Source organism: Urocampus carinirostris, chromosome 14 (genome assembly GCF_059441175.1).
Source record: "Urocampus carinirostris isolate Australia breed hairy pipefish chromosome 14, RoL_Ucar_1.0, whole genome shotgun sequence".
Classification (NCBI taxonomy): Eukaryota; Metazoa; Chordata; class Actinopteri; order Syngnathiformes; family Syngnathidae; genus Urocampus; species Urocampus carinirostris.
The window spans coordinates 22,528,534-22,553,464 of record NC_142362.1 but is presented as its reverse complement, the minus strand read 5'-3'; the positions used below and the strand labels follow the sequence as shown (position 1 = coordinate 22,553,464).

General features: G+C 40.0%; 1 protein-coding gene across 3 annotated transcripts; it reads left to right on the top strand.

The window, feature by feature from the left end:
• Window positions 1-107: 107 nt before the first annotated feature.
• cracdla (cracd like a) lies at window positions 108-22,273 on the top strand. 3 transcript variants are annotated; one of them, XM_088353105.1, is made up of 11 exons: window positions 108-292; window positions 8,230-8,313; window positions 9,402-9,537; window positions 10,039-10,174; window positions 10,242-10,397; window positions 11,344-11,601; window positions 14,961-15,918; window positions 16,832-17,490; window positions 20,214-20,304; window positions 20,377-20,560; window positions 21,329-22,273. In XM_088353105.1, exons 2-11 carry the CDS (start codon window positions 8,265-8,267, stop codon window positions 21,330-21,332), a joined length of 2,631 nt encoding a protein of 876 aa, XP_088209231.1. In that variant the 5' UTR covers window positions 108-292; window positions 8,230-8,264; the 3' UTR covers window positions 21,333-22,273. The 3 variants fall into 3 exon arrangements, with proteins under 3 accessions (XP_088209231.1, XP_088209232.1, XP_088209230.1); XM_088353106.1 differs by having other exon boundaries at window positions 16,835-17,490; window positions 20,377-22,273; XM_088353104.1 differs by having other exon boundaries at window positions 20,377-22,273.
• Window positions 22,274-24,931: the final 2,658 nt, after the last annotated feature.

Here is a 24,931-nt window from a genome sequence, read left to right as displayed (position 1 = left end):
TGCTACTAATGTAATAGAATATCCCGCTCCCTCACTCTCCCTCCTTTTCCGTCCTATTCTATTCTGTCCTCTTTTCTTTTTGTCCCATCATGGAGTGACCTTCTCTCTCTCTCTCTCTCTCTCTCTCTCTCTCTCTCTCTCTCTCGTCCACTCACTCTGCCTCCGTCCCTCCTCCTGCCTCTCTGCAGATGTGGACGACAAGCTCACGAGTTCAAAAGGTACAGGACGCCGCCGAGAACAGGACACCTTGATGCACAACAAACTGCTGAAGTGGTTTTGGGTCTACTTGCAGGTGAGGTTTTTTTCTTTTACCCTTGGGCAGGAACCGGAAGCGTATGGCTCATAGTTAAACTTATGCCCGCGCTAATGTCTTTGCAACATGACGGATGAATTATATGCTAGAGGTGAGCGGATCGATCCAAATATCGATATTATCGATACTAAGCAAGTGCTTGGATGGTATCGATACACTTGTGATGGGATCGATCGGTGGCTCCTCCGCCAATTTCCTCCAAGGGCCACTTCTCTATGTAGAGAGCTCAGCCCTTCTCTCTTTCAACCAGGGCCCTCAAACAAGATATAAATTTATGCCCGAGTGTGTGACTGGCAGGCACACTTTTAGCACCTCTCCCTCCCTGGCCTGCTGCTGCATCCTGTCTGCCTGACTGAAAAGAGGGCCAAATCTATGCAAGCATCCCTACTAGATGCTAACAATGACAGAGAAAAATCGGAAGCGCAGGCAAGTGTGGAGGGTTTTTTTTGTTTTCAACTACCGAAAAGTTTCCAGGAGTCGTTTGTGTGGTAAAGTCAGGGTTCTTACGGGTGCTTGAAATAACTGAAAATACTTGAATTTTAATGTTGTCTTTTCAAAAGTTGATGCCTGCTTGAATTTTGGGTGAAATGTTTGTCAATGCTTGAAACTGTAGCCATGTTTCACAACAAGTCAGCTTAAAAATTTCCCAGACATTGCGTTCTGGTGGCTTTCCTTTGCTATTGTATTCTTCCTTTTGTAATTCACGGCAGCTGGGGTTAGTTTGTATGTTCTATGATGCAACCTTTCCCCTCACGGGTCAGGCCCAAGCGGATATGTTACGTATAAATTATGGACATTTATTTTGCAATAAATTAAGGAAGAGTTTCCCGGTGTTAAATTGTAATTGTAAGAACTTCCTGCAACTGAAAGTGTAAGCTACTTATTACCATAGTTTTACCCAACACCTATATAGGAGAGATTTGTCCCGAAAATATTTTCATAAGTATTGTTCAGATCCACAAATATATTTGCGATTTACTCAAGATCTAAAAATCATGTCTTGTTAAATGCACACGCATTCGCAGTTTTATTCGTGAATCTGCAAAATATATGATTGACATTGAATTTCTTCTTTCACTTGTACTGGAGAAATTTAAAAACTGTCCTTGAAAGTCCTTAAAAAGTTATTGAATTTGGCCATGAAAAAGATGTACTAACCCTGTAAAGTAGTCTGTTACTGTGGAAACACCAAAAAATGACACAAAAACCTGTAAAAAGCTCACCATGCAGAGAACAACGAGCTGCAACCATAAATGTAAACATGTTGCTGTTCCTGAACAAAAACCTAAACATTGGTTGTCAGTGTGGCGACAGTACCAGTGAGAGACAATTGATATGTTTCAAAACAACGTGCAATTTGTGGTACTTTAGTTGCCTTCTTGCCATTGGTAATAGGTATTTTTATTTTCGTTACATTACTCCTTTTTTGCTTTTGTTCACAGTTGTCATACAATTATTTCTATTTTTTATAATACTTTTATAGTTTGCAATGTAGTTATATCATTAAAAAAAAAACCTTTTTGGTGCCTAAAATCTTTCCGCCGTGGTTTTCACCTAAGGCTGCAGAAATATGTGTGCATTTATTATCACATTGGATGGACTTAAAGCCGGTTTATCGTCAGTGTCACGTGTTTTCCTCAACGAGAGCGGGTCGCTGATATGAGAGGTGCAGTCTGGACTTTGCTTTGGTGAGCTCAGCAGGCAAGTCTCATCTTGATGGTGATATGAGAATGCTGTGTTGACAACGGCACTTACTTGCCAGGCTGTGACGCACACTACAGGAAAGAACCGAAATGAGCGGAGGTCACCTCAAAGGGAGCAAGCCTCCATCAGTGTTTAGCAGGACAATATTTTTTCTCATTATAAATACAAGGCCAGGGGAAAAATATGGACTGAAAACAGACTTGTTTGGGATCAAACAGTCACTGTCAATATATTAAGATGCTACAGTGCCCCTAAGAACATTTTGACATATTGCAATATTTCATGCTTCAAATTTAGAGATAAAAAACTCAAAATATTTTCTAAGAATCAACATCATCTGAGACGCAAACATAAAGAGAAACCAAATTCATTCAACATTTGTAATGTACTAAAAAATAAAAAACTGTAAATGTAGTAGTAGTAAATGTTTTGAGATGAAGTGTTTGGGGAGTATGTTAGGGATGACAAGATTGTATAGATTGAGAAATGAAATTGTGAGAGCCAGAACTGGAGTAATCGTAGAACTGAGCAAGCGTGTGCTTAACTTGTTTGGGTGTTTGGGCATCTGGATTGGCCATGGTCAATTTTTTTGTGTGTTTTTTTGCTACTTTTTCCTTTTTCTTTGTTTTCGTATAAGTGTTTGTCTTGCTGTCGATCACCCCTCTTGAGGGATATGACCAAGGTAGATAGATAGAAAAGTAGGTGTTGCAAAAATATTGGATCCGTTTGACTGAATACTTTGTACAACCTGCTGTTGCTATGATCACAGCCATTAGTCTTTTAAGGTATGTCTCTTTAAGTTTCATCCATCTTACTACAGAAATATTTGCCCATTCTTCCTTTTCAAGTTGTTTAAGGTTTGATGGTTTTTGTTTGTCAGGGTTTCTGCGGATCTTCAAAGTGTCTTAAAAGCATTGATTTCAATATTCTCAAAATAAGGCCTTAATTGGAATTAAAAAGTCTTAAATCCGTCTAAAAAAACCACAGATTAATGAGATTTGTATTTGTTTGAACTAAAAAGATTTAGTCACATTTATCAATATTGTTTTTAATAATTCACGGATTGGTGGCAAACTGGTGTTACAAAAAACAGAATTATCATAACGGTGATGTGGTTTCAGTCGAGCTTTTCAGAGCAGACGCTTGTCTTAGGTCTACCCACAATACACAGCAACTTAGGACAGAGACCTTTACTTTGGAACCTAAAAAATTGTCAATTTAATGAGAAGTGGCTGTCTGATGAACGTTTTTTGCCATGGCTAAAAGTTGTGCCAGGTAATGTGTACGACACAAGATGTATTGTGTGCAGGAAATTTTAGTCTTATTTTGTTGTCGACCTAAATTTGATTTAAAAAGGCATTAAATAGTCTTAACTTAAACTTGCCTTAAGCTGTAGATACTCTGATTTGTGCACGGTACTTTTTAGATTTTTTTTCCACAAATTCTCTGTAGATTGATGTCTGGACCTTGAATTGGCCAGTCTAACACCGTTCATTTTTCAACCATTTAATTGTAGATTTTGCTTTATGTTGTTGTCCTGTCAGAAGGGGAACCTGCAGACTCCAGCAGATACTCTGCCAAAATCGCCTTATATTTGGCTCCATCCGTCTTCCCATAAACTCTAAAGATCTTCAGAGTACTTGCAGCTTCCCAATCTCAACTTAAGAAAATAAATCCCAGTGCATGTTGCTGCCACCACCATGTTTGACAGTGGTCATGATGTTTTCAGTGCAATGTGCAGTGTTACTATTATGTCAATAGTAACGGTTTGCATTCAGCCCAAAATATTCAATTTTGGTCTCATCTGACCAAATCACCTTGTTCTACATGTTATGAGTGTCTCCCATGTGGATTTCTGCTAAAGGATTTTTTTATAGTATTCTTTAAGGGATGTCTTCTTGCTACTCTTCCATAAAGGGCAGATTTTTGCAGAATACAACTAATAGTTGTCTTATGCACAGACTGTCCCACCTCAGCTTTGTATACCCACAGGTCATCCAATGTGATCATGGACTTCTTAGTTGCTTCTCTGATTAGTTTCCTCCTTGTTTGGGCATAAAGGTGAGAGGGACGGACGGCCAGGTTTTGGTAGATTTGCAGTGGTTTTATCCCCTCCACATTTTGATCTTATTGCACAGACATGGAGATGAGTGATGTAGACTTATGAACCAAGAGAGCAAAATATTTAAATATAACCCTGGTATTAACAAAATGGGGGGGAAAAGTTACTTTCAAAATTGTAAATAGTTCATCTGCATCTTTGTTTAGGAAAACAACGTAACAGTGCATAAAAACAATACACTTTTAGGAAAAATATTATACAGGCCATTGCTTGGAATTCCTCTGTGTTTCTCACAGAAGGGTGCTCTGTGAGAAATAATGTCTTTTCAAGCCTAAGTCCCAAAAAATGGATGCGTTTTCATATAGCATCTTTCTTCAGGCTGCAGAGTTTGGAAGAGAAAACCTGCTTCGAGTTTCTGGTAGCTGGATAATATTGTCCCTGCTTATGTGGCACTTTTTGTCAAGCCCCCATAGGTTTTACATCAAACATTTACTATTTTCCCTCTCTCAATCTGTTGCCTTCTCTCTGCTTCAAATGTGCACTCATGACCAACAACTTGGCACTCTATATCAGCCACAGTGCTGAGACAAAGTATTTGCCCCCTTCCTGATTTCTGTGTTTTTTTTGCTCACATATATCACTCGCAAAGGTTTCCAATCATCAAACCAATTTGAATATCACACAGAGACAACCCAATGAAATACAAAAAGCAGTTTTGAAATGTTGATTCCATTGTTTAAGGCACAAAAGCAAAAATCAAAACTGATCTTGGCCCTATGTGAAAAATAAATTGCCCCCTGAACCCAATAGCGAGATTGGCCACCTTTGTCAGTGATAAAAGAAATCAAACGTTTACATCTATGCTAATGAGTCTTTCACAACGCTGTGGAGGAATTTTGGCCCACTCTTCTTTGCAAAACTGTTTGATATCTGCCATATTGAAGGGTTTTCTAGCATTAACAAGCTGTGGTTCACATCCCAATTGGATTTAAATACGGATTTTGACTTGGTAACACCAGTACCTTTCTTTTTTTCTTTATTTCTTTTTTGAGACATTCAGAAGTGGACTTGCTGGTGTGTTTTGGATCGTTGTCCTGCTGCATGATCCAAAAGCGCTTCAGTTTAAGGGCACGAACTGATTGCCTGACGTACTACTTCAGGATCTTCAGGTAGACTCCAAAATTCATTATTTTATCAACCACAGCAAGTTGTGCTTGTCCTGAGGCAGAAAAACATCCCCAGACCATTACACTGCCACCACCATGCATTACTGTTGGCATCATGTTCTTTTTTGTCAAATGCTGTGCCATTTTTATGCCAGATGTAACAAGCTGCGCACCTTCCAAAAAATAAATTTACGACTCATCAGTCGACAGAATGTTTCTCCAAAGGTCGTGAGGATAATCAAGATGCTTTTTGGCAAATGTGGTACGACTCTTTTTGTCTTTCTGTGACAGCATCGGTTTTACCATTGTCTTTCTTATAGTGGCGTTAAGAAGACTGCCTTAACTGAGGTCAGTGTTGCCTGCAGTTTCATGGATGTTTTTCGAGGTTCTTTTGTAACCTCCTCATTGAGCCGTCGTCACACTCTTGGAATAATCTTGGTTGGTTAATCACTTCTGGGAAGGTTTGCCATTGTTCCCAGTTTTCTCCATTTGTGGATGATAGCTCTTAGGGCTGTTTGCTTGAGCCGTAATCTTTATGGCCTGATAGATTTAAATTCCTTTTTCTAATTTCTTCTGGAATTTCTTTTGATCCTGGCATGTCAATTTTGTTCTTGAGATTTTGTACCCTACACCACTTTGTCTAACAGATTCGATTCAAGTGATTTCTTGATTCAACACCGGTGGTGCCAATCATTTTGGGTGTGGCCTGTGGAATTGAACTTAACTTTCCCAAAACTGTGGTTAGTCACACAGTTGTGATTTAACAAAGAGGTCAATTACTTTTTACATATGGCCGGATTGGCTTAGATTTTTGTTGTCCATAAGAAATGGAATCAATATTTCAAAAAGATTTTTTAAAAAAAACTTCAAAACTGCATTTTTTTGTTTTTTGGGGGTTTAATCTGTGTAACAATAAAACTAAAATAAAAACATATTTGTTTGATGATATGAAACCTTTGTGAGTGATAAAAGAAGAATTCAGGAAGGGGGGAAATACTTTTTCACGCCACTGTAAGCCCCTGGTCCACACTGTGCTTGTCAAGTTCACTTCCCTTCATTCATCAACATTTTTTGCTTTTACCTTTCACCGATTAACATATGGGCACTCATGGCTGACAACAAGACACTCTTAAGTCATTGGAAAGTGGTCATCTGCACGGACCAAATCACTAGTAATTAAGTTAGCAAAGGGAAACCTCAAACTGTGCTCCAGCTACAGGGCCATCAGGTTTATCAGCCATGTAAGTAAAGTTATGCTAAAGGTCCTACGGAACAGACTGAAACCACAGGCTGAAAACATTTTAGCCGAAGAACAGGAAGGTTTCAGGGCGGAATGGAGCACCGCAGAGCAGATTTTTAATCCGTACATTCTATGTGAGAAGTTTCAACAACACTAGAAAAACCTCAGTTATGTCATAATGGATTTCAAAAAGGCATTTGAGTACGGCAAGGTGCCTTGTGAGCCAGCATGCAGAAGTACAACCTGGGTCGGAAACGGTTCAGACCGTTAAACACCTGTACACCAATGCCAACAGTGTGGTACTGATCAATGGTACCATTGGAGCATGGTTTCTAACCACAGTTTGTGTGAGACAAGCCTACATTATCTCTCTAACCGTATTCAACATCTTCTTGGAGAGGATCATGACTGTAGCCCTGGACCATAACATGAAGGTACAGTCACCATTGGGAGCCATAACGTCACTAACCTCTGTTTTTATGACATCGTCAAACTGGCAGGAGAACAACAGGAACTCAGAGATCTGGACAGTTCCCTCGACAAAGCATTAACCTAATATTGGATGAAAATCAGCCCAAAAAACAAAAGTAATGACCAACAATCCACAAGGTATCACCCCAAACATCACCATCAACCACAGAGAGGTAGAATATGTCCCCAAATTTGAATATATTGAAGCTGTCTTATCAGAAGAAGAGTCCGAACCAGAAATGATGGCCAGGATAGCTCAAACCACAGCCACACTTCCCAGACTTAAACCCACCTGAAGTGACAAGAACATAGCAATAAAATCATAGGGCAAACTCATGCAAGAGCTGGTTACTTCCATCTACCTCTACGCCTGCGAGACATGGACTCTCACAGCAAAACTGAAAAAGAAAATCGAGATGCAATGCTACACGAAACTTCTAGGCATCAGCTACTTAGGCCATGTGAATAATGAAACAGTGCACAAGACCATCAGAGGGCACATAGGACCGTACGAAAAAATGTTGTCGACTGTGCGCAGACCAAATCTGCAGTAGTATGGTTCCGTCACAAGATTATCAGGAAGATTAATTCTCGAGGACATATTCTAAGGGGCCAGGAGGAAAGGAAGACAGTAAAACAACTGGGCTGACGGCATCAGGAACCGTCAGCAGTAGAGAAAGCTGTCCACAGTTGTGTCCTCAGTTGTGCCCTGACAACCCAGGCAGTTACGGGACCTGTTCATCGTCAAGTGAATAGCTAGCTAGCTGGCTCGCTTAATGCATGTCACGCTTGTGCTGAATAATCACTGATGTGAAATAAGGGACACAAATTCTAATGTGATGGGGGAGGGAAACTCACAAAGTGCCTCAAGGTGTGTCATGTGTTGGTCTTTTGCTTTCATCCATTTCTACTGTCGATACACAACTGCTACTGTATCAAATATAAAACAATGACAAAAGAGCTGTGCACCACAATGGAATATGTCCATGTAGCACTTCTCTCCTCACAATCTTAAAATATTCATTGATTCAATCTGTTCTGAAAGTGTCCCTCATGAGAAGTCCAGCAAGTTTACAGTGATCTTCTCGAGAAGTAAAGCGAGTGCATGCCGCACCTTCAAACGGCTAAGGTTTGTCACGTTCCTGATAAGCAATGAACCTTTGAACCTCAAGTCCATGTGTCCCATCTTATGGCTTATTGCGCAGTTTACATGTGTGCAAACATTTGAAAGGAAAATAACAGGGAACTGGTCTTGTTTTTGTCTTGTCATCAGGGATTTTGTGTGGACCGGTGTGGAGCAGAAAACCAATGGAGGCCTTCTCTGTGGATGCAGACGAACGCGCCGATGATGCTTCAGGTGAGATTATGTGGCAATCTGTCAAAACTGAAACACATGCAAGGGGAAAGTGTTCTTTTAATTGCTTTCAGTTGGGGCTTGGGAGCGTGCTCATCCATCAAATGGTAAGGTGACAGTAAATTTGAATTGGGTTGGTTGGTAGTTGGATCCCTAACCACGAGGGGGCACCATTTCCTGTGGTGTGTCTTGGGCAAGTACAGCCTGGCCGCGCCCATCCCATTCCTGGCGAACAAAGATGATGAAAAAAGATCACTATTAGCCTTAGCAAAACATTAAACAATTGATTGATTTAAATTTCTGCTCTAGAAAAACTAAGGATGGCTGGATACAGATACCAGGTATCAGTATCTGTGTCAATACCAACCTTTTTTACGATACTAGTATTAGTATGGTTAATAATGGTGAAAACCAGTATTCGATTGGCCATTTTACAATCAGGAACCGGAAGTAAAAGCAATTGTGTATTGAAATTAAATAAATGCAAAAATAAAAGGACTCTGTGCATTATTAAGTGCCTCCGAGTTGTAAAAACATGAATTAAAAAAAAAAACGATATTGATTTGTATCGTAGGCAAAAATATATGAACTATATACTGTAAACATGCATTTTTTAAATACTTGTAAGTCGTGAAATTTCATTTATTTCACGTAACACTCTTTTCTCTCTCTCTTTCTCTCTCTTCTCCTTTCCTTTTTTTTCTTTGTGTTTTCTCTTTCTCTGACTCTTTTCTACTTTTATTTGTTTCTATCTCTCTGTTTCTCCTCGCTTTCTCTCTCGCTTTCTGCCTCTCGTTCTTTTTGTCTTTCCCTTCTCTTTCTTTAGCTGTTTCTCTTCGTTCTCTTTCTCTCTCCCTCCCCCTTTTTCTTTTTCAGATTATTTATTTTTTAACTTTTTTCTTTTTCTCTCTCCTTCTCCCTCTTTAATTTACTTGTCCGCCCCTGTGAGAGTTTTTTATCCTCCCACGTGGCCCCTGAGCTAAAAGGAGTTTGGCACCCCTGATTTATAGTGTATTATTTAATGCTGATCCCAACATGTGCCTTCTAAGATTCTTAGATACTGTATATGCAATTTTGTACGTATGTATTAGGACGGCGAACATCCAGAATCAAGTCGCTGAGGAGTCGTCTGCTCCTGAGAAGCAGGCAAGCTTTTGGCCCCAAGTTCAGCCAATCGGCAAGCGACATTCTGGCAGGGAAGGCGTTGGGCTCTGATGAAGATTTGGTGTAAGTTTTTTGTTTGATCATCGAGAAAAGGGAGTCACCGACCTTTTTAAAGCGTCATTGTGTATTGCTTAGCGCCTCCTATTGGTAAACCAAACGCTTCTTTTGCGTAGTTTGAGGTATCCTTAAAAGGTTTAAAATCAAATATTTTCTCTCTTACGTACGTGTTAACAATGCCCGACTGAGTTCAAAGAGCCTTGATATACTTTTTTTTCACCTCACCCAGAGGGAGCTGACATAAATTTTGGCCAACTTGCTGCTACTGTTACCCAAAGACCTCAAAAAGGCTAGGCAAAAAAAACGAGAAGAAAAACAGTGCAGTTTGGTCTCGCTGAGTCTCCTTAGTTTGTATTCTCTCTTGTGCTTTTCAGCACCCAATTACGGTTGCAGGACTCAATACAGTGACATCTAGTGGTCAAATAATACACACTGACCCTTTAAAACTTTAGCACAGCTTTAATCCTTTAGAGGACTGAAAAACATGATTTTGTGCTATTTCTTTAGACACCCTCAAGGAATTATGGGTTCTCGAGCACTCTCCCACGACAGCATCTTCTGGGCCGAGCAAGTTCGGACAGACAACGAGCCAATCGGGGCATTATCTCAGGAGAATGTTCCCAGCAAAATTAAAGCATTGCAGGTGAGGCACAGAAATTATTCTTGGATTTCTTGTTTGCTGGTTTTTTAAATCGTCAACAATATCACAGATGAAGCTTCAGCAGCAGAAGATGCATCTGGGGCCGCCGCCTCTTGTCCTGCCAATCAGGCGACACGAGGATGGCAGTGAACGCGCCATCGAGGCCCTTCCTCCCCGCATAAGTCCTACGGAATTTTCGACTCTGGATGTGCCGGCCTCTGGCAAGGTAAGAAATATAGAAAATACATTTTTCCTTGGAAAACGCAGATTCAAACTGTCATAGCAAAATTGATCAGATCAGAACAGGTATTGTCTAATTGTAAATAAACTTACTGTGTGAATAGAATTGATCACAACAAAGGAAATCCATAAAACATATTTTTGGGAGAATGTATGGTAAAAGTATTTTCTTGAAACAAATTCCAAATCTCAAAATCAGTGATTCTCAAAAGGTTATACTGTACTAGTATGTTGTCTCGATTAAAGTGACAGTGTGTATTATTTAGTGCCTCCTAGGGGTAGAAACTTCACTAAAGAAGAAGACAATATTGATTTAAAAAATAAGTAAAATCATACGAACGATCATGTACATGCACATTTTTAAAACACTCGTATGTGTAGAAATTAGCATTTATTTTACATTAGCCTCGCCTATTGAATCTTTTCTTCCGGCGCCGTCACGAATGGCAGCCACTCCAGCAGCTCCCGTGTTATTTTCGATTGTTCTCGATTGTTCTCAGCTCAGGGATGCTGCTGGAAATGTGAATTTCCCTTCGGGGATGAACAAAGTATCTATCTACCTATCTATCTATCTATCTATCTAAAGGGAGAGGATGGTGTCTGTCATTTTTTACTATGGGTACCCAAAAATCTAAAAAAGGCTTAACAAAAAATGACAAGTAAAAGGGAGTGTTCTGGATACTTTGAGTCTCTGTTTGTATTCTTCCCCTGCGCTATTTAGCACTCGTTTTTGCAGCAATACGCTGGGGGTTAGCAACAGAATGAATTAAATGAAAATAATTGTCATTTATTTCTATTATCTTTTTTTTCTTGACTACGTCGACTTATTGTTGCAGCCCTATAGTTAAAGTTAAAAATGTAGAACCAATATTATGTAATTTCTTGTTATTTCCATATATGTTTGTCATACTTTCTCATGTTTTTCTTCACAGGTGTCACCCAAATCCTCCTCGTGTCCACTCTCCCCCATTTTCCGACCTCCGTCTTCAACACTAGGAGGTCCTACCCCCTTCACGTTGTCCCCTAAGTCCACCCAGTCTCTCCCCAGCGTTACGTCTTCTGGCGAGCCCCTGTTGGACTTCAGCTCTCCTGCCCAGTTCAGTCCTTCCCTGGACACCTCCGCTGCTCGGCACCGCATGGCCGTCAAACCTCGGAACCAAAGGGCCAGCTCCAAAAGGAGGGGGGCTAAGGTAAATTTAAAGTCAAGTCAAATGTATTTGTAAGACCCTTAAAGGTATTCCCAAATTCTTAAACATTCAAAATGTGAGGGAAAAGTTTTTTTCCCCACCTGATTATAAGCCGCACCCAGAACATTTTTAAAAGGAAAACCTATACTGTACATACATAAGCCACACCTGACTATAAGCCACTTGTGCCCACATTGAAACATGAAATATTTACAAAGAAAGACGGTACACAGAAAGAGTTTTAATGATATACGGTACCTTAACTCCTTAACGTTCTGGTGGGCTGCCATACTTTTGATAAACAAAGACGTGTAAGTACAACATCAGCAGTCACTGGAATAGGTCACACATCATTGGAAAGCTTAAACTCTTGGGATTCAAGATATGATGACCCTCTCATCAGAGAAACATCACGATCAGTCTGAAACAAGATACCTGAAAATTATAAAGCCGGTGTAACTCACCATTATGTCCCATAGCGGTCTTCAACTTATTTGAATGTCTAAGAAAATGGCTTCGTTACATCAATGAAAATCCATAGAATCCAACCGTCTAATATTTATTCCAAAACACAGGATCATGCCGACAGATGAGTAGAAATCTGCCTGAAACATTTCTGCTTTCTTGGACACTGCTTCTCATAATTTGTTTGTTTTGCGACATTATTTTCGTTTACAAACTGGTAAAATTATTCCTAATTTGGTAGTTAGCGCTCCCCTTTCAATTGACACCTTTTCCATGATGAGGGTCTGTTCATGCTAGTTTTATTAATGCACAAAGCAAAAGGTTAGATTAATCTTGCGTCTTCCCCAACACGTGTCTCACATCTTGCCTTTACGGATCTGGCGCCCCTGGTGGACTTTAAAAAAAAATGCATAAATTGGCCACATTGTTACATAAGCCAGAGGTTTGAAGCCAGGGGAAAAAGCTGCGGCTTAGAGTCTGAATTTTATGCTAGATTTCATCCATATATTCCAATTATTTTTCGGGATAATGCATTTTGAAGATAGCCTGTCTCGTTTTTGACTTCCTGAGCTGTGATGTCACGCGTGGAACAACGGCAAGCTAGTCACCGTATTGTATTATAAGTGTTTCAAGCGAAGTTTTGGTCATTTTTGTGGGGAATGCTTTGGCATTATGTCACAGGTGTACTATCTATGTAGTTACAATTGTGCAACTTACTGGCTCTGTGGCTGGGACCTTGACTCAGTTTCTTGGCTGGGAGCAAGTGTCTCGGCCTCTTGGCTTTGTAGTGTATTATGATTTGACTGATATCGGATAATGGATAACTGATAAAGAATATAGAACAATAAACCTCTGCAAAATGCCCCCCACTAATAGTATTACAAAGGGTGAGCAGCCAAAAGGGGATAACTGGCATAGAAACACAATTGCCAGTGGTGGGCTAACCAAGACCGATCAACGAAAATTAGCTGTAGCTTCGACGGAAAGACACGAGGCTGGCTAACCAAAAAACACGCGGTGAGCAGCTAGACTCACCAAAAAACAACGCAAAGCTGGCCGGTAATTGGCCAAGGGACAAGGCAAAACCGGCGCTAATGGACGTGGGCAGTCAACAAGCACCAACTTGGAGCAAACAAAACAGGAAAGACGTTGGCAGCCCCAATGCTAACTGGGAACTAGACGGAAATATTATACCATCCGCGACACATACAGCGAAAAACATAAACAAAAATCCACAATAGCCTACTTTAAAAAAAGGCAAAAGCAAACAAAGAACACACGCTATAATGGCTGCTGGTAAAATTTTGGAGGTAGCAGCAAGCAACTCGGACAAAACAGTTTCAAGGCCCCAGGCGACACGGTAAGCAAAGTTCCAGTTCCCCCAGCAGTTATTAAATAGCTGTCTGTTTCGGAGCTGCCTCTCATGTTGTGTTAATGAGTTTCGCCATTTTTAAAGTGTTGTGTTCCTTCAATGGCGTCACAGCTCGAGAGCGGTACTTCTCAACTGGTCTGACTTCAGGACCTACTATCCCCTCCGTATTTACAAGCTGCGACCCAAAAAAAATGAAAGAAAATCCCCCTTCTCAAATGTATTTAACTAAACGATTCTGCAATTTTAACCAGATATTTTAAAAATACTTTCAGATACCAAAAGACCAGCAAAACAAAAACAACTTCAAGTGATGACTTTCCCTTTATTCCTCAATTTGCTGCATTTTTTAATGAAAACAAAAACATTTAACTTCAGTGGCTTTGCCCCCAGGTAATTTAATACATTTTTTCATAAAATCCCTGCTGTATCTTCATTTGACTATGCTCAACATGTCTAAATAAACTTTATCTGTCTTTTTATGTGGTGTGAAACGACGGTTGTTAACGCGCATTGTTGCCATCTACAGCTAAGGGGGGGATTTTTTAAGGGTTATTGTTCTATTTTCTTTATTAATTATCCATTATCCGTTATCGGTCAGTACATAATACGCTACAAAGCCAAGGAGCCGGGACTCTTACTCTCAGCCAAAAGGCCAAGCTAAGGTCCTAGCCTTAAAGCCTTGCTGCGATCATCAGCTAAGGAGTGTAATTGACCCTCAGTTGTTTTTTTCCTTAGTATGCTTTTGCCAAGGCAAGGCCCGCGACCCACTTTAAGCCCACCGGTGCTTCTTTCGGTCCAGAGTGTTTTGCTCACATGATGGCCTTTAGAGAAACTTGAAATTGAAAATTATTTGCACGTACATAATGTAGGTTCATCAAGCTGGTTTACGTTTGTGTACAACTCAGACGCACTGTCATAACACAAGCAGACACGGGCAGAAAAGGTGCGGGGCGACTCTTTAGCCAATCAGATTGCAGAACGCAATTCATGTAGAAAAGTAGCGAATCCAGGATACAGCTTGGGATTGCTGTACTGTGTCAGAAAATTAGCGAAAATGTTAATAATTATTTTCAAAATAGGGCAGATCTCCTTTGAAAATAAACTAATTTAAAATGACAACTATACGAATTTGCTTTTTGTGTGGACTGACCAATATTAAGGGTTATTGATATCACAAAAGAAATTTCCCAAAACAAAATACAATATTATATAAACATTTGGACCTTTATCATAAAAGACAATACATATCCAATAAATATCCAATAAATATCAAACAATACTTATTAAGTTATAATCGAAAAGTTGTTGATTAATCATGTAAAGTCACCCCTCTACATAGGAGCTACTCTGAGTATGAGAAATTCGAGATGTCTCTCGAGCAAAAATCTTGCCCGACATACAAGTGAAAATCCAAGTTACGAGAATTTCAACATGCTAAGGCTCACTATGCAAGACTTGGTGCTTGTCTGACAAAACATGTAGTCACAGCTATTTATTCTTACTTCACCTCTTGTGCATTTTTCAGCCTGACGCAAAGGTGGACGACATGAACACTAATCCTGAACCTGCAACCCATGAAGACTTTCAGGAGGAAGCTATATCAGAAGGGAAAATCATCATCAATACATCTCAACGCTTTGTTCCTAACTCTGCCCCATCGGAAGCTTTACCAATGGAAGCCACGGTGGACAAAACATTACCTGGCAGACTCTCTCCTGTGTGCTCTCAGGAGCTGCAAGTGAAGCTTCAGAGACGCGCAGTTTTAGTGTTAAGTGAGAGGCCGCGTTCGTACTCGGAGGCGAAAAGAACAGTGGACTGCTCAGAAGATTCTGGGAGGGAAAAGAGCCAAAGCGTCTTGCTCGGCCACCTACCCAAGCCTTCAGTCGTTTGTCGGCAAGATGAAGCTGAATTAGACTTCGCCAGAGGACTTAAAAGACCCGGCTCTGGATCTTTCCATTTCTCCATCACCTCTGCCAAAAGCCGCAACGAAGACAGACCCCGATCAAGCAGCTTTGTGGGAGTCGTGGGGCAGGCTGGATCAAAACTCACAGCTGAAGGTCAAACTGGGGCGATAACGCCGAGGCAAAGAGAGGAGCATCATTTGCAGTCTGGAGGACAATCTTTCACCGGGGGAAGACTAAGACAAGAACAGAAGAAATCTGGTCTTCCACAGGAAAGGTGGGATCATGCAAACAATGAGGAGTCTGTCGATGCTCTCCCATCGGAGGAAGTAAGGAGCAGCCAGGAGACCGAAGAAGGACTTGTGGTGGCCACAAAAGTCGACGTCAAGGAGGAAGGAGAAAAGACGGTGTTTGGTTTCAAACTTAGCTCAACGTCGAACCCGAGATTTTGGTCGGATGGAGCTTCCATGCGTCAGGCACTGAAGCCATCAACTGAGGAACAAAGTGACGGACTGAAAGGAAAAAAAAGAGAAGACCAACGCTTCTCCAAAAATGTCAACGTTGAAGACTTCACACAGGCAGGTGGGTAATAAGCGTGTGTTTATGCCTTTCTCTTTGTTTTCAATAGCATTCAAAAAATACAGCAATATTAGTTGGCTCACTTTAACAATTCTCCCGTTTTAAGTCACATTTCTTTCTGGGTTTTCAACAGTAGAAAGATAAAAAAATAAAAAAATTAGTAAACAGGCAGACAGTTTTTGAGTGAAAAAGAAGAAGAAGTACAGTACTACCTTGGTTATCGCTGTTATCAGGGGGCTCTTATCTCACTTTTATCAAAGCTGTTCGGGGCGGAACACATTAGGTTCAAGGAAATGGAACTGGGGAGAGTCCTGGAGACGGACGCTATGCTAGTCCCTGCAGGTTAGTAAGTAAAGGCCTTCTTCTAGTAAAGTTCAAATGCCAACCCAAACCTCAAAAATGATGAAAAAAAAATAGTAAGAAATTCATATACTTGCGCGTACATCATGAACAGCCAGCAACCAAGACTTTAGGCCAGGAGACGGCAGCGGAGGGTAACACAATTATCAAATCTAGCACCCCACCTTTAATAGTAAAGCTTTTTGTAAAAAGAGAAAAAGTAGTACCTCCAATTAGCAAAATTTGAAATAATGCATGCTTTGTTTGTTAAACAGTTAAAGGGTAAGGTCAGTCATCCGTTCTTTGTTAGTTTAACTTTTCTCGTTTAGCCTTTATTTTATACGTTAGTGAAAGCTGTCTAAAATCATTTCAGTAAAAAAAGCAAGAAGAAATAACTGTTAGTTAAAACAAATACATCGATTCCCGGTGTATGGTACTATAATGAATCGAAATCATCTCTGGGGCTAAAGAAAACCTTCTCAAGGACCAGAGTGTGCCTTGACTTTGACATATGTGAAAAACGTAAGATTATGAAACGACACACTCAAAATAATTTATAGTATTTGTTTTCCTTTAGCAGATCCAGCTCCCCCTGGCAAGACTAGCCCTACCTCAATCTTCGAGTCGCCTACCTTACCAAAAGAAGTCCATAGGACTTCCTTCAAGCAGGCTCAAGAGTTTCGATCCATCCCTCAAGCAACTTCGCCAGAAGTTTCCTGGGTCAGTCTGGCAATGGAAAAGACCAAAAGCCTCCAACATATTTTTTCCAGAAGACTTCCTAAAGAATTTACAGGTTCGGCTCCACATACTCTAAACACTGAAGAAGTAAATACAAAATCTCAGACTGTAAGATCACAAGAATGCGAAAAACTGGTTCACCATGGTGGCAAAGGGGAAACGGAATATGTCCAATCTCGAAAGACAACATCGAACACCTGGAAAGAACCAGAAGTGCCGCAATCACGCCTCAATGCCCAGCAGCCAGCCTTGCAAACAAATGTCTGGGCAACCCAATCTCCATCACGCCTTGGCCTCCAGTCAGAGAGCCCATCTCAGTCTGCAGGAGGAATCGCTGCCAGCCAATCATCAACGCAGTCTAACCAGACCTCAGACCAGCATCTGGCACTTTGGGGTCACCGTGGTCTGAAATCTACAGCGCACCAGCCCACAGCTACAACAGGGATTGCTGCGTTTTTGGAAAGGCAGGCTGAGAGCTGTTCTTCATCTGGGATAAAGGTAGTTTGTACCTCTTTGTTTAAGCCTTGAAAAGTCACTTAGTACATTTTGTAAACTGCTGCTATCTGTCTTTAATGGGCGTTTTTTTTAACGCCAAAACACCTCTCAAAGTTTGGGTTATACATGAGGTTTTACAGTATTTGTGCAATGAGTAATCAGTCGAAAAATCTAGCAGACCACAGTCGCAAAACATTGGTTGCAAAGTTAACCGAACCCACTGGACTCTCTGTGATACAGATGACATACAAAAAGGCTTTTTAGACTTTGTTAACTATCACACTATTTTTTACTCATGGTGCCATTAGTCTCTGCTGCAGATGATGAGATGAAATCTGGTGCCTTTTCATGTGTCATCTACATCACTAGTGGTCCATTGGTAGGTTTGGCACGCTCAACCGCTGCGATATAGGTTTGATTCCCATTGCGTCCAACCACAGATTTCGAGCTGAAACAAAATGTTTTAAATATGTAAACAGAATTTAGGGGTATGTGTTATACACGGATAAATATGGTACATGTCGTTGAGAGATTTTGAGTCTGGCACGATAAAACTCCCACCCCTACTAGTTTAGTAGACACTCAAATTAGGAGAGAAGACATAAATGAATTCTAAAATTGCAAAGAGAACAGGAGAGGACTGTACAATAAACCCTCACAATGCCAAATTTTAAATGGGACCTAAAAGCCCCCTTTTTAAAAAAAAAAACATCTCCTAGGTTAAAAATAAGGCAAAACGGGTGTGGAAATCAAAGAACAGAAACATGGTTACTGCAAATATAAACTAAATCAGGGAGGAGGGTTCAATTATCCAATGGCCATGACATTTTTAAGCAAAAAGTATCGGTATTGATTGATACTACAATGTATTTACTCGGATCTGCACAAATATTCCTAGTATCACCCACCCACAACCAAATATGTACATATAAACTGACCCCCTGATTTCAGTAGTTTTTTTTTTTCCATACCGTAGTTGTAAACACGGCTTAGACATGAGTAGATACATGTTAGGTCTATTACCTTAAAATCTTTGAATACAACACACAATAAGAAAGACAAGTAACACCAATATTTTCTCATGAGGAGATGCTTCACAGTCAAAGGCCGATTCACATCTCACCAGAACTGCTACAGCTCCCCTATTTTATTACAAACAATTGAGTCACAGGGTCGCTGGGGAAGGAGAGTTTAACATAGCCAGAAGACACTATCGTAAAACAAGAAAAATCAAACAGACCGGAGAAGAATAAACATGACAATGCAGCAGCTTCTCTTCTCAGGCGAATGGTTGAGTGGTTCACAAAGTGATACATTTCTTTGAAGAAAGGTTAACATTTTACTCAACTCAAGGAACCCTATATAATTAAGACAATTCTAATTCTAACATGTTAGTAGATTAATAATAAATCTATTTACAATGATCCCATCAATACGGTACGCAGAATATCTCCATGAGGAGAAGTTAAGCGTCCCTTCACTCTGTGCTTGAAACTGTGCCACCGTAACTGTATTATTTCTACTTTGTAGGTAAGTATAAATAGGGCCCACCCTTATGCATTGCTGTCGCATTGTAGGTTATAGGTTACATCGTGAGCGAAGGGGAAACAGAGGACTTTATAATCTCATGTTCTGCTTTTATAAGTAGTGGATTATTGCACCATGTTGGAACGACAGTTGAAATACAAACGTTACTAATAATCAGAGGTGGGTAGAGTAGCCATAAATGTTACTCAAAAAAAAGTAGCGTTACCTCAGAATAATATTACTCAAGTACAAGAAAAGTAGTCATCCAAATACTTACTTGAGTAAAAGTAAAAAAGTACTTGCTTAAAAATGTTCTTATGTACTGAGTAACTATAGCAATGTCGTATAAGTTGATTATTTTTAAAACAAGCAATCAGATCATCAAATGATCAAAGTCCATCCAATCCACAAAAAAATTAATTTAAAAGTAGACGAAAATAATCATTGTAAATTCAAGTGCTTTGAAAAACAATAAAAAACAAATAGTATAAATCTAATAAATGAATTAAGCACATGTTGCACCAAGTAGCACAATTAAAGCCCCAATACTTATCTTAACTGGCTCTGCAAGCAGAAAGACAAGCTAGCCTCTGAACTCGAACAAAGGAGACGTTGCATATTGTAGCTGTTGTTTGGAATCCTTTTTTAAGGGAAACATGGTTTTGAGGGGAGGCCAGGGGTGCTCCTCCTCTCCTGTGTTTTCATAGTCGCTGTTGCTAAGCGACATTTTTGATCTGTTTAATCCGTAAACAAAATTTCCCCCTCTGAAGTTGAATATGGTCACGCGACGAGGCTGCTACATTTGATTGGTTAAACATGGTAGAGCCTGGCGGAGTTATGTGTCAAAATAAATGTCCCTTAGCGGAGACAGACAGACGCATACTTACGTGGAGGGCATTTATTAAGTAACGAAGTAATGGCTTCAATCTAGCCTACTGTAGTGGATTAAAAGTAGCGTTATTTTCTTCACAAATTTACTCAAGTAAAAGTATAGTGATTTAAAAATGCACCAAAATGTCCCAAAACTTACTCAAGTCAATGTAACGGAGTACTCCGTTAATACCCACCTCTGTTTATAACACGTTACAGTACTTGCTACCGAGACAATGAATGATGTTCCAGGAACATGTTCCTTAACACTGGACTAATGCACATCTATTTTTCTGTGATTTAATTTCATCATCCCATGTTTTCCTCAGGTGGAATTGAGAAGAGCTCGACCTGACCCTAAGACATCGAGCGAAGACAAAGATGTCAAACCCGAAAGAAGAGATCTTTTTAAACCTCCAGGTGGGCGCTTTACCTCAAGTCCTTTTCCGGATCAAAATGCAGCGGTGAGGTAACGTTAACGTTTCCTTCCAGAGCCCCAGAGTCCCATCCGAGTTCCTGAGAGACCCCCTGAGGAAAAATGGCCGCGCAAAAACCTGGGGTCCTCGCCCTCGCCTTCCTCGTCGCCGATTCTTAGGTCCACGCCGGACAGCGATCAGCCTTCCTGGATGGAACTTGCCAAAAGGAAGTCTATGGCGTGGAGTGACAAGACCATGGACTAAGGAGGCAATCTTAGTACAGGGGAAATCAATTGGGACTTTTTTATCTTCAAAAATCGATTCAAGGGAACCAAATCTTGATATTGCCGTTTTCGGACCAGTTTATATTTACTTCTCGAACTTCACAGTGTGCAAACGAGGAGGGATTTGCAGCGGGGGTCCCAAACCCGTGGCCCCCAGGATGATAGTTTAATGCCCCCGCCTTAATATGAAAGTTTAAGCCACAGTGTGTATTATTTTCCCACGAGATGTCGCTGTATCCTTCCTGTCCTGCCACTGAAAATGAGTGCTAAATTCACAATGGAAGAAGACAAATTACCGAGACCTAGTGACCAAAACCCGCACCTTATTACTTTTAAAAAGAAGATAAAAAAATAAAATAAAAAAGATAAACAAAAAAAGGACAAAATTGAAAAAAGTAAAATTAAAAAGAAAAACGAATTAAAAGTAAAACACAACTAAAAAAAACAAAGAAAATTTAAAAATAAATAAGAGGTGGAAAAAGAAATATATCTTATTTTTTTCGTTTTTCTCTTTTTTCTCTTTAATGCTTTTCTTTCTTACCTTGTTCTTTCTTTTTCTACCTTTTCATATTTTGCTTTATTTTCCACTACTTTTTTTTAATTCCCGTTTTCCTTTTTTGCCTGGTTCTTATTTCTTCTTCCATATTTTAGTCCTATTTTTTAAAAAATAAATATTTTTCCCTTCTTTTGTCTTTGAGAAAGGCTGGGTAAAAATTGGAAGAAAAAGGGTGTTTTTGCTCACCTTTAGTCCCCGTAGTTTGTAGTCTTCCTTTGACTCATTTTGCACAACACATTACAGTGACATCTAGTGGACAAATAGAAAACACTGTCACTTTAAGAATAGAGGAAAGTTTTAACTGTTTTTGTGGAAAACCCCATTTGGCCCAACCTCGATCGGATCCTAGCTTCAGCGGTACCCAACTCAATTGAGTTTGAGACCTCTGATCTAAAGGGACATTGTGTTTTATTTAGCGCCTCCTTGTGGTAAAAAACAAAACTAACTTCATTAAAAACGATTAATTTGAATAACTAGCAAAAACACATGACCTATCATATACAACTGCATTTTATAAAACACACATGGGTCAATAAATTTGTATTTACTTTAAATAACACAAAGCTCACCTTCAGGGAGCTGACATGATTACCTGGCATCTTTTGGCTACAGTTTCCTCAAAAATCAAAAATCTCGAGAAAGGCTGGGCAAAATGGAAAAATTGGGAGAAAGTCTCCATGGTTCGTAATCTACCCCGTTCGTTGTAACACTTGTTTTCAGTTGCAAAATACAGCGACATTTGTTGGTCAAATAATACACACTGTCCCTTTAAGAGACCCATTATCTTGTGCGAATTGAGCCCTACTACATAGCAGCCAGCTTTAGAGCAAAACCCTGCAGGAAATAAATGTAAACAATACATTTTTAAGGGTTATTTTTTTACTGTCCAAAGTAAAAGTTATCAGAAAGAAAACTATAAAAGCCTTACGGATGATCAACGCATATTTCATAATTAATATTGTAAAAAAATCACATGTAGTAGATGGATTTATATACTGTTTGATTCATGAGTGATACTGATCCTGTCTGAAGTTTTGTGTCAGGAACTGTAAAATACTGTAAAGTTTTCATGTTAATTTCACAATAAACTCGTATTGCCATGCTAATACTTTGAAATAAAGAATATTTCTGAATGTTGTGTTTTTGTTTTATAAGATACACTGATATTTTTGAACCACTAATTTAGCGCAGGATATTGCCTAACATATTTATAGCAAAGTATAAATTACAGTGGCAGGCCTTCAGTGTTTCAGTGTTTATTCTTGTATTTGTATCCATCTATCTATCTATCTATCTATCTATCTATCTATCTATCTATCTATCTATCTATCTATCTATCTATCTACCTTGGTCATATCCCTCAAGAGGGGTGACTGAGAGCAAGACAAACACATACAATAACAAAGAAAACAAAAGGGAGAAAAAAAATAGCAAAAAAACACACACAAAAATTTTTGGACCATGGCCAACCCAAATGCCCAAACACCCAAACAAGTCAAGCACCTCGACACCCAAGTTGGTCATGCTTTCGTATCTCTAGATGAAATGGGACACCAGAAAGCGGCCATGTCACTTGACTCAACACACTCTTTTGTTAAACAGCAAGGCCCGACAGCTTTCACTGGTTTACCCCTGCCGCATCATACGGGTGCCCAGCCCATCCTTAAGAACACGTCCACAATCCCACTATCCTTTCACAACACATCTCCACTCCTTTCTATCACCAACAAGAGCTCTAGCTTCCATTATATTTAGACCTCTTTCCTGCAGTGCACTCATAACACCATCCATCCACGTCAATCGCGGCCTTCCTCTTGGTCTCCTTCCATTTACTTCTGCTCTGTAGATCCTCTTAAACATTCGCTCCTCATCCATCCTCTCCATGTGTCCAAACCAACAGAGTACTCTCTTATCAACACGCTTGCTCAGTTCCACGACTACTCCAGTTCTGTCTCTCACCATTTCATTTCTCAATCTATCCAATCTTGTCACTCCTAACATACTCCTCAAACACTTCAACTCCAAAACATTGAATTTCCTTCTTAAATCTGTGTTTAGGCTCCCAGTCTCTGCACCATTCAACACAGTTGGCACAATCACACTCTCATACAGTCCCCTCTTAACATCCATACTCATACTCTTGTTGCTCATCACTCTCCTCAGAGCGTCCAAAACCTTGCTACTTTGATTCACTCTGTGCAATACCTCGCACTCCATTCCACCAACTGCAGCCACATCACAACCCAAGTCCCTAAAGCTTTCAACTTTTTTCAGCACATGTCCATGCAACCTGATATCTAACATAATGTATTTGTATAGATTCTTGTATTTCATAGTTTAGTTGTTGTTACACTGAAATGTCAATGTTTTTATTATTTTCCTTTGTTTTTCAGAGATTTAGAGTTGTTTGACTTTAGAGGTGCTTGGTTTGAAAAAGCTCAAAGTTTAGATGAGTTAAAATGTCATTATAAAATGAAAAAAATGTGATTTTAATTTAGTAGAAGAATACATTTTAGACTTTGGGACATGACTGCCCCGTTACTGTCGTTTCCTTATGCCTGCAAGAAGGCCTTGATGTTGCCAACTCGAAATCTGATTGGTTAAACCAACAATTTCATCGTCGTTATGTTACACCCCAGGAGGGCCTATAGATCTGCTTGTGAAGGTTTTCAGGCAGATTTCTGGCAACAAGTAATGGCTAAAATATAATTAGTTAACTAATTCAATGACAGACGTTTCTCTTAGGTGGGAGGAGCCAGTTAAAGACATTTTTTGCCATTTTTACTCATTTTTTGAAGGCCTACAGAAAATTAAGTTCTGTAGCTATATCGGCAAAGGACATACCAAAAGAAAGCTTCAACCCTTATCTTTCATGAGAAATAAAGTATGTTTCTAGTTTTTACCATTGTTTAGTAAACAACAGTTAAACATTGTCAAGGTTCTTGAAAATACTCGTTTCCAAAACAAATTATGAGGAAAAACAGCTTTTTGTGAAAGTTCTGCATTTGAAATGTATACATGACGGTATGGGATTGTCTTAGTGAATAATACATCCATCTTTTATCAGCACCGTTTATCCTCAGTAGGGCCACGGGGGTGCTAGAGGCCATGCCAGCCATCTTCGAGCAGTGGACACCCTGAACTGGTTGCCAGTCAGTCGCAGGGCACACAGGGACAGACAACTGTCTCACCTCATTCATATCTAGGGACAATTAAGACCGGCCAATTAACCTTACATGCATGTTTTTGAAAGCACGTCTGCACAGTGGTTAGTTCGTGTGCGGCACAGTACTGAGGTCGTGAGATTGAACCTTCCTGTGTGGAGTTTGCATGTTCTCCCCATGCTTGTTTGGGTTCCCTCTGGGTACTCCGGTTTCTTCCCACCTTTCAAAAATATGCATGTCAGGTTAATTGGCCGGTCCAAATTGTCCCTAGGTGTGAATGAGCGAGTGGATTGTCTGTCGCTGTGTGCCCTGCGACTGGCTGGCAACCAGTTCAGAGTGTCCCCTGCCCACTGCCCGAAGATAGCTGAGCGACCCTACTGAGGTGCAGATAATGGATGGATGGCATGTTTTGGGGATGAGGGAAGAAACCGGAGTGCAAGCATACAGTAGGTACAACATGCAAACTCTGCACAGGAAGGCTGGTAGCTGGATTTGATCCCATGACCTCAGAACTGTACTGCACTGTAACACACTAATTTCTTGGGCTATATACACGGTTGGGTAGGGTTACTTTAACTTGATTACTTTCAATTACTTTTGGATTACTCCAATACCAAATATGCAAAT

What these genes read in the sequence shown, in the direction of transcription:
- cracdla (XM_088353105.1), top strand. Translation starts at nt 8,265, where the DNA reads ATGGAGGCCTTCTCTGTGGATGCAGACGAACGCGCCGATGATGCTTCA. An exon ending in ATGTGCCGGCCTCTGGCAAG is followed by an intron (nt 10,398 to 11,343) that starts GTAAGAAATATA and finishes TTTTCTTCACAG; the next exon opens with GTGTCACCCAAATCCTCCTC. An exon ending in GTTCTTCATCTGGGATAAAG is followed by an intron (nt 17,491 to 20,213) that starts GTAGTTTGTACC and finishes TGTTTTCCTCAG; the next exon opens with GTGGAATTGAGAAGAGCTCG.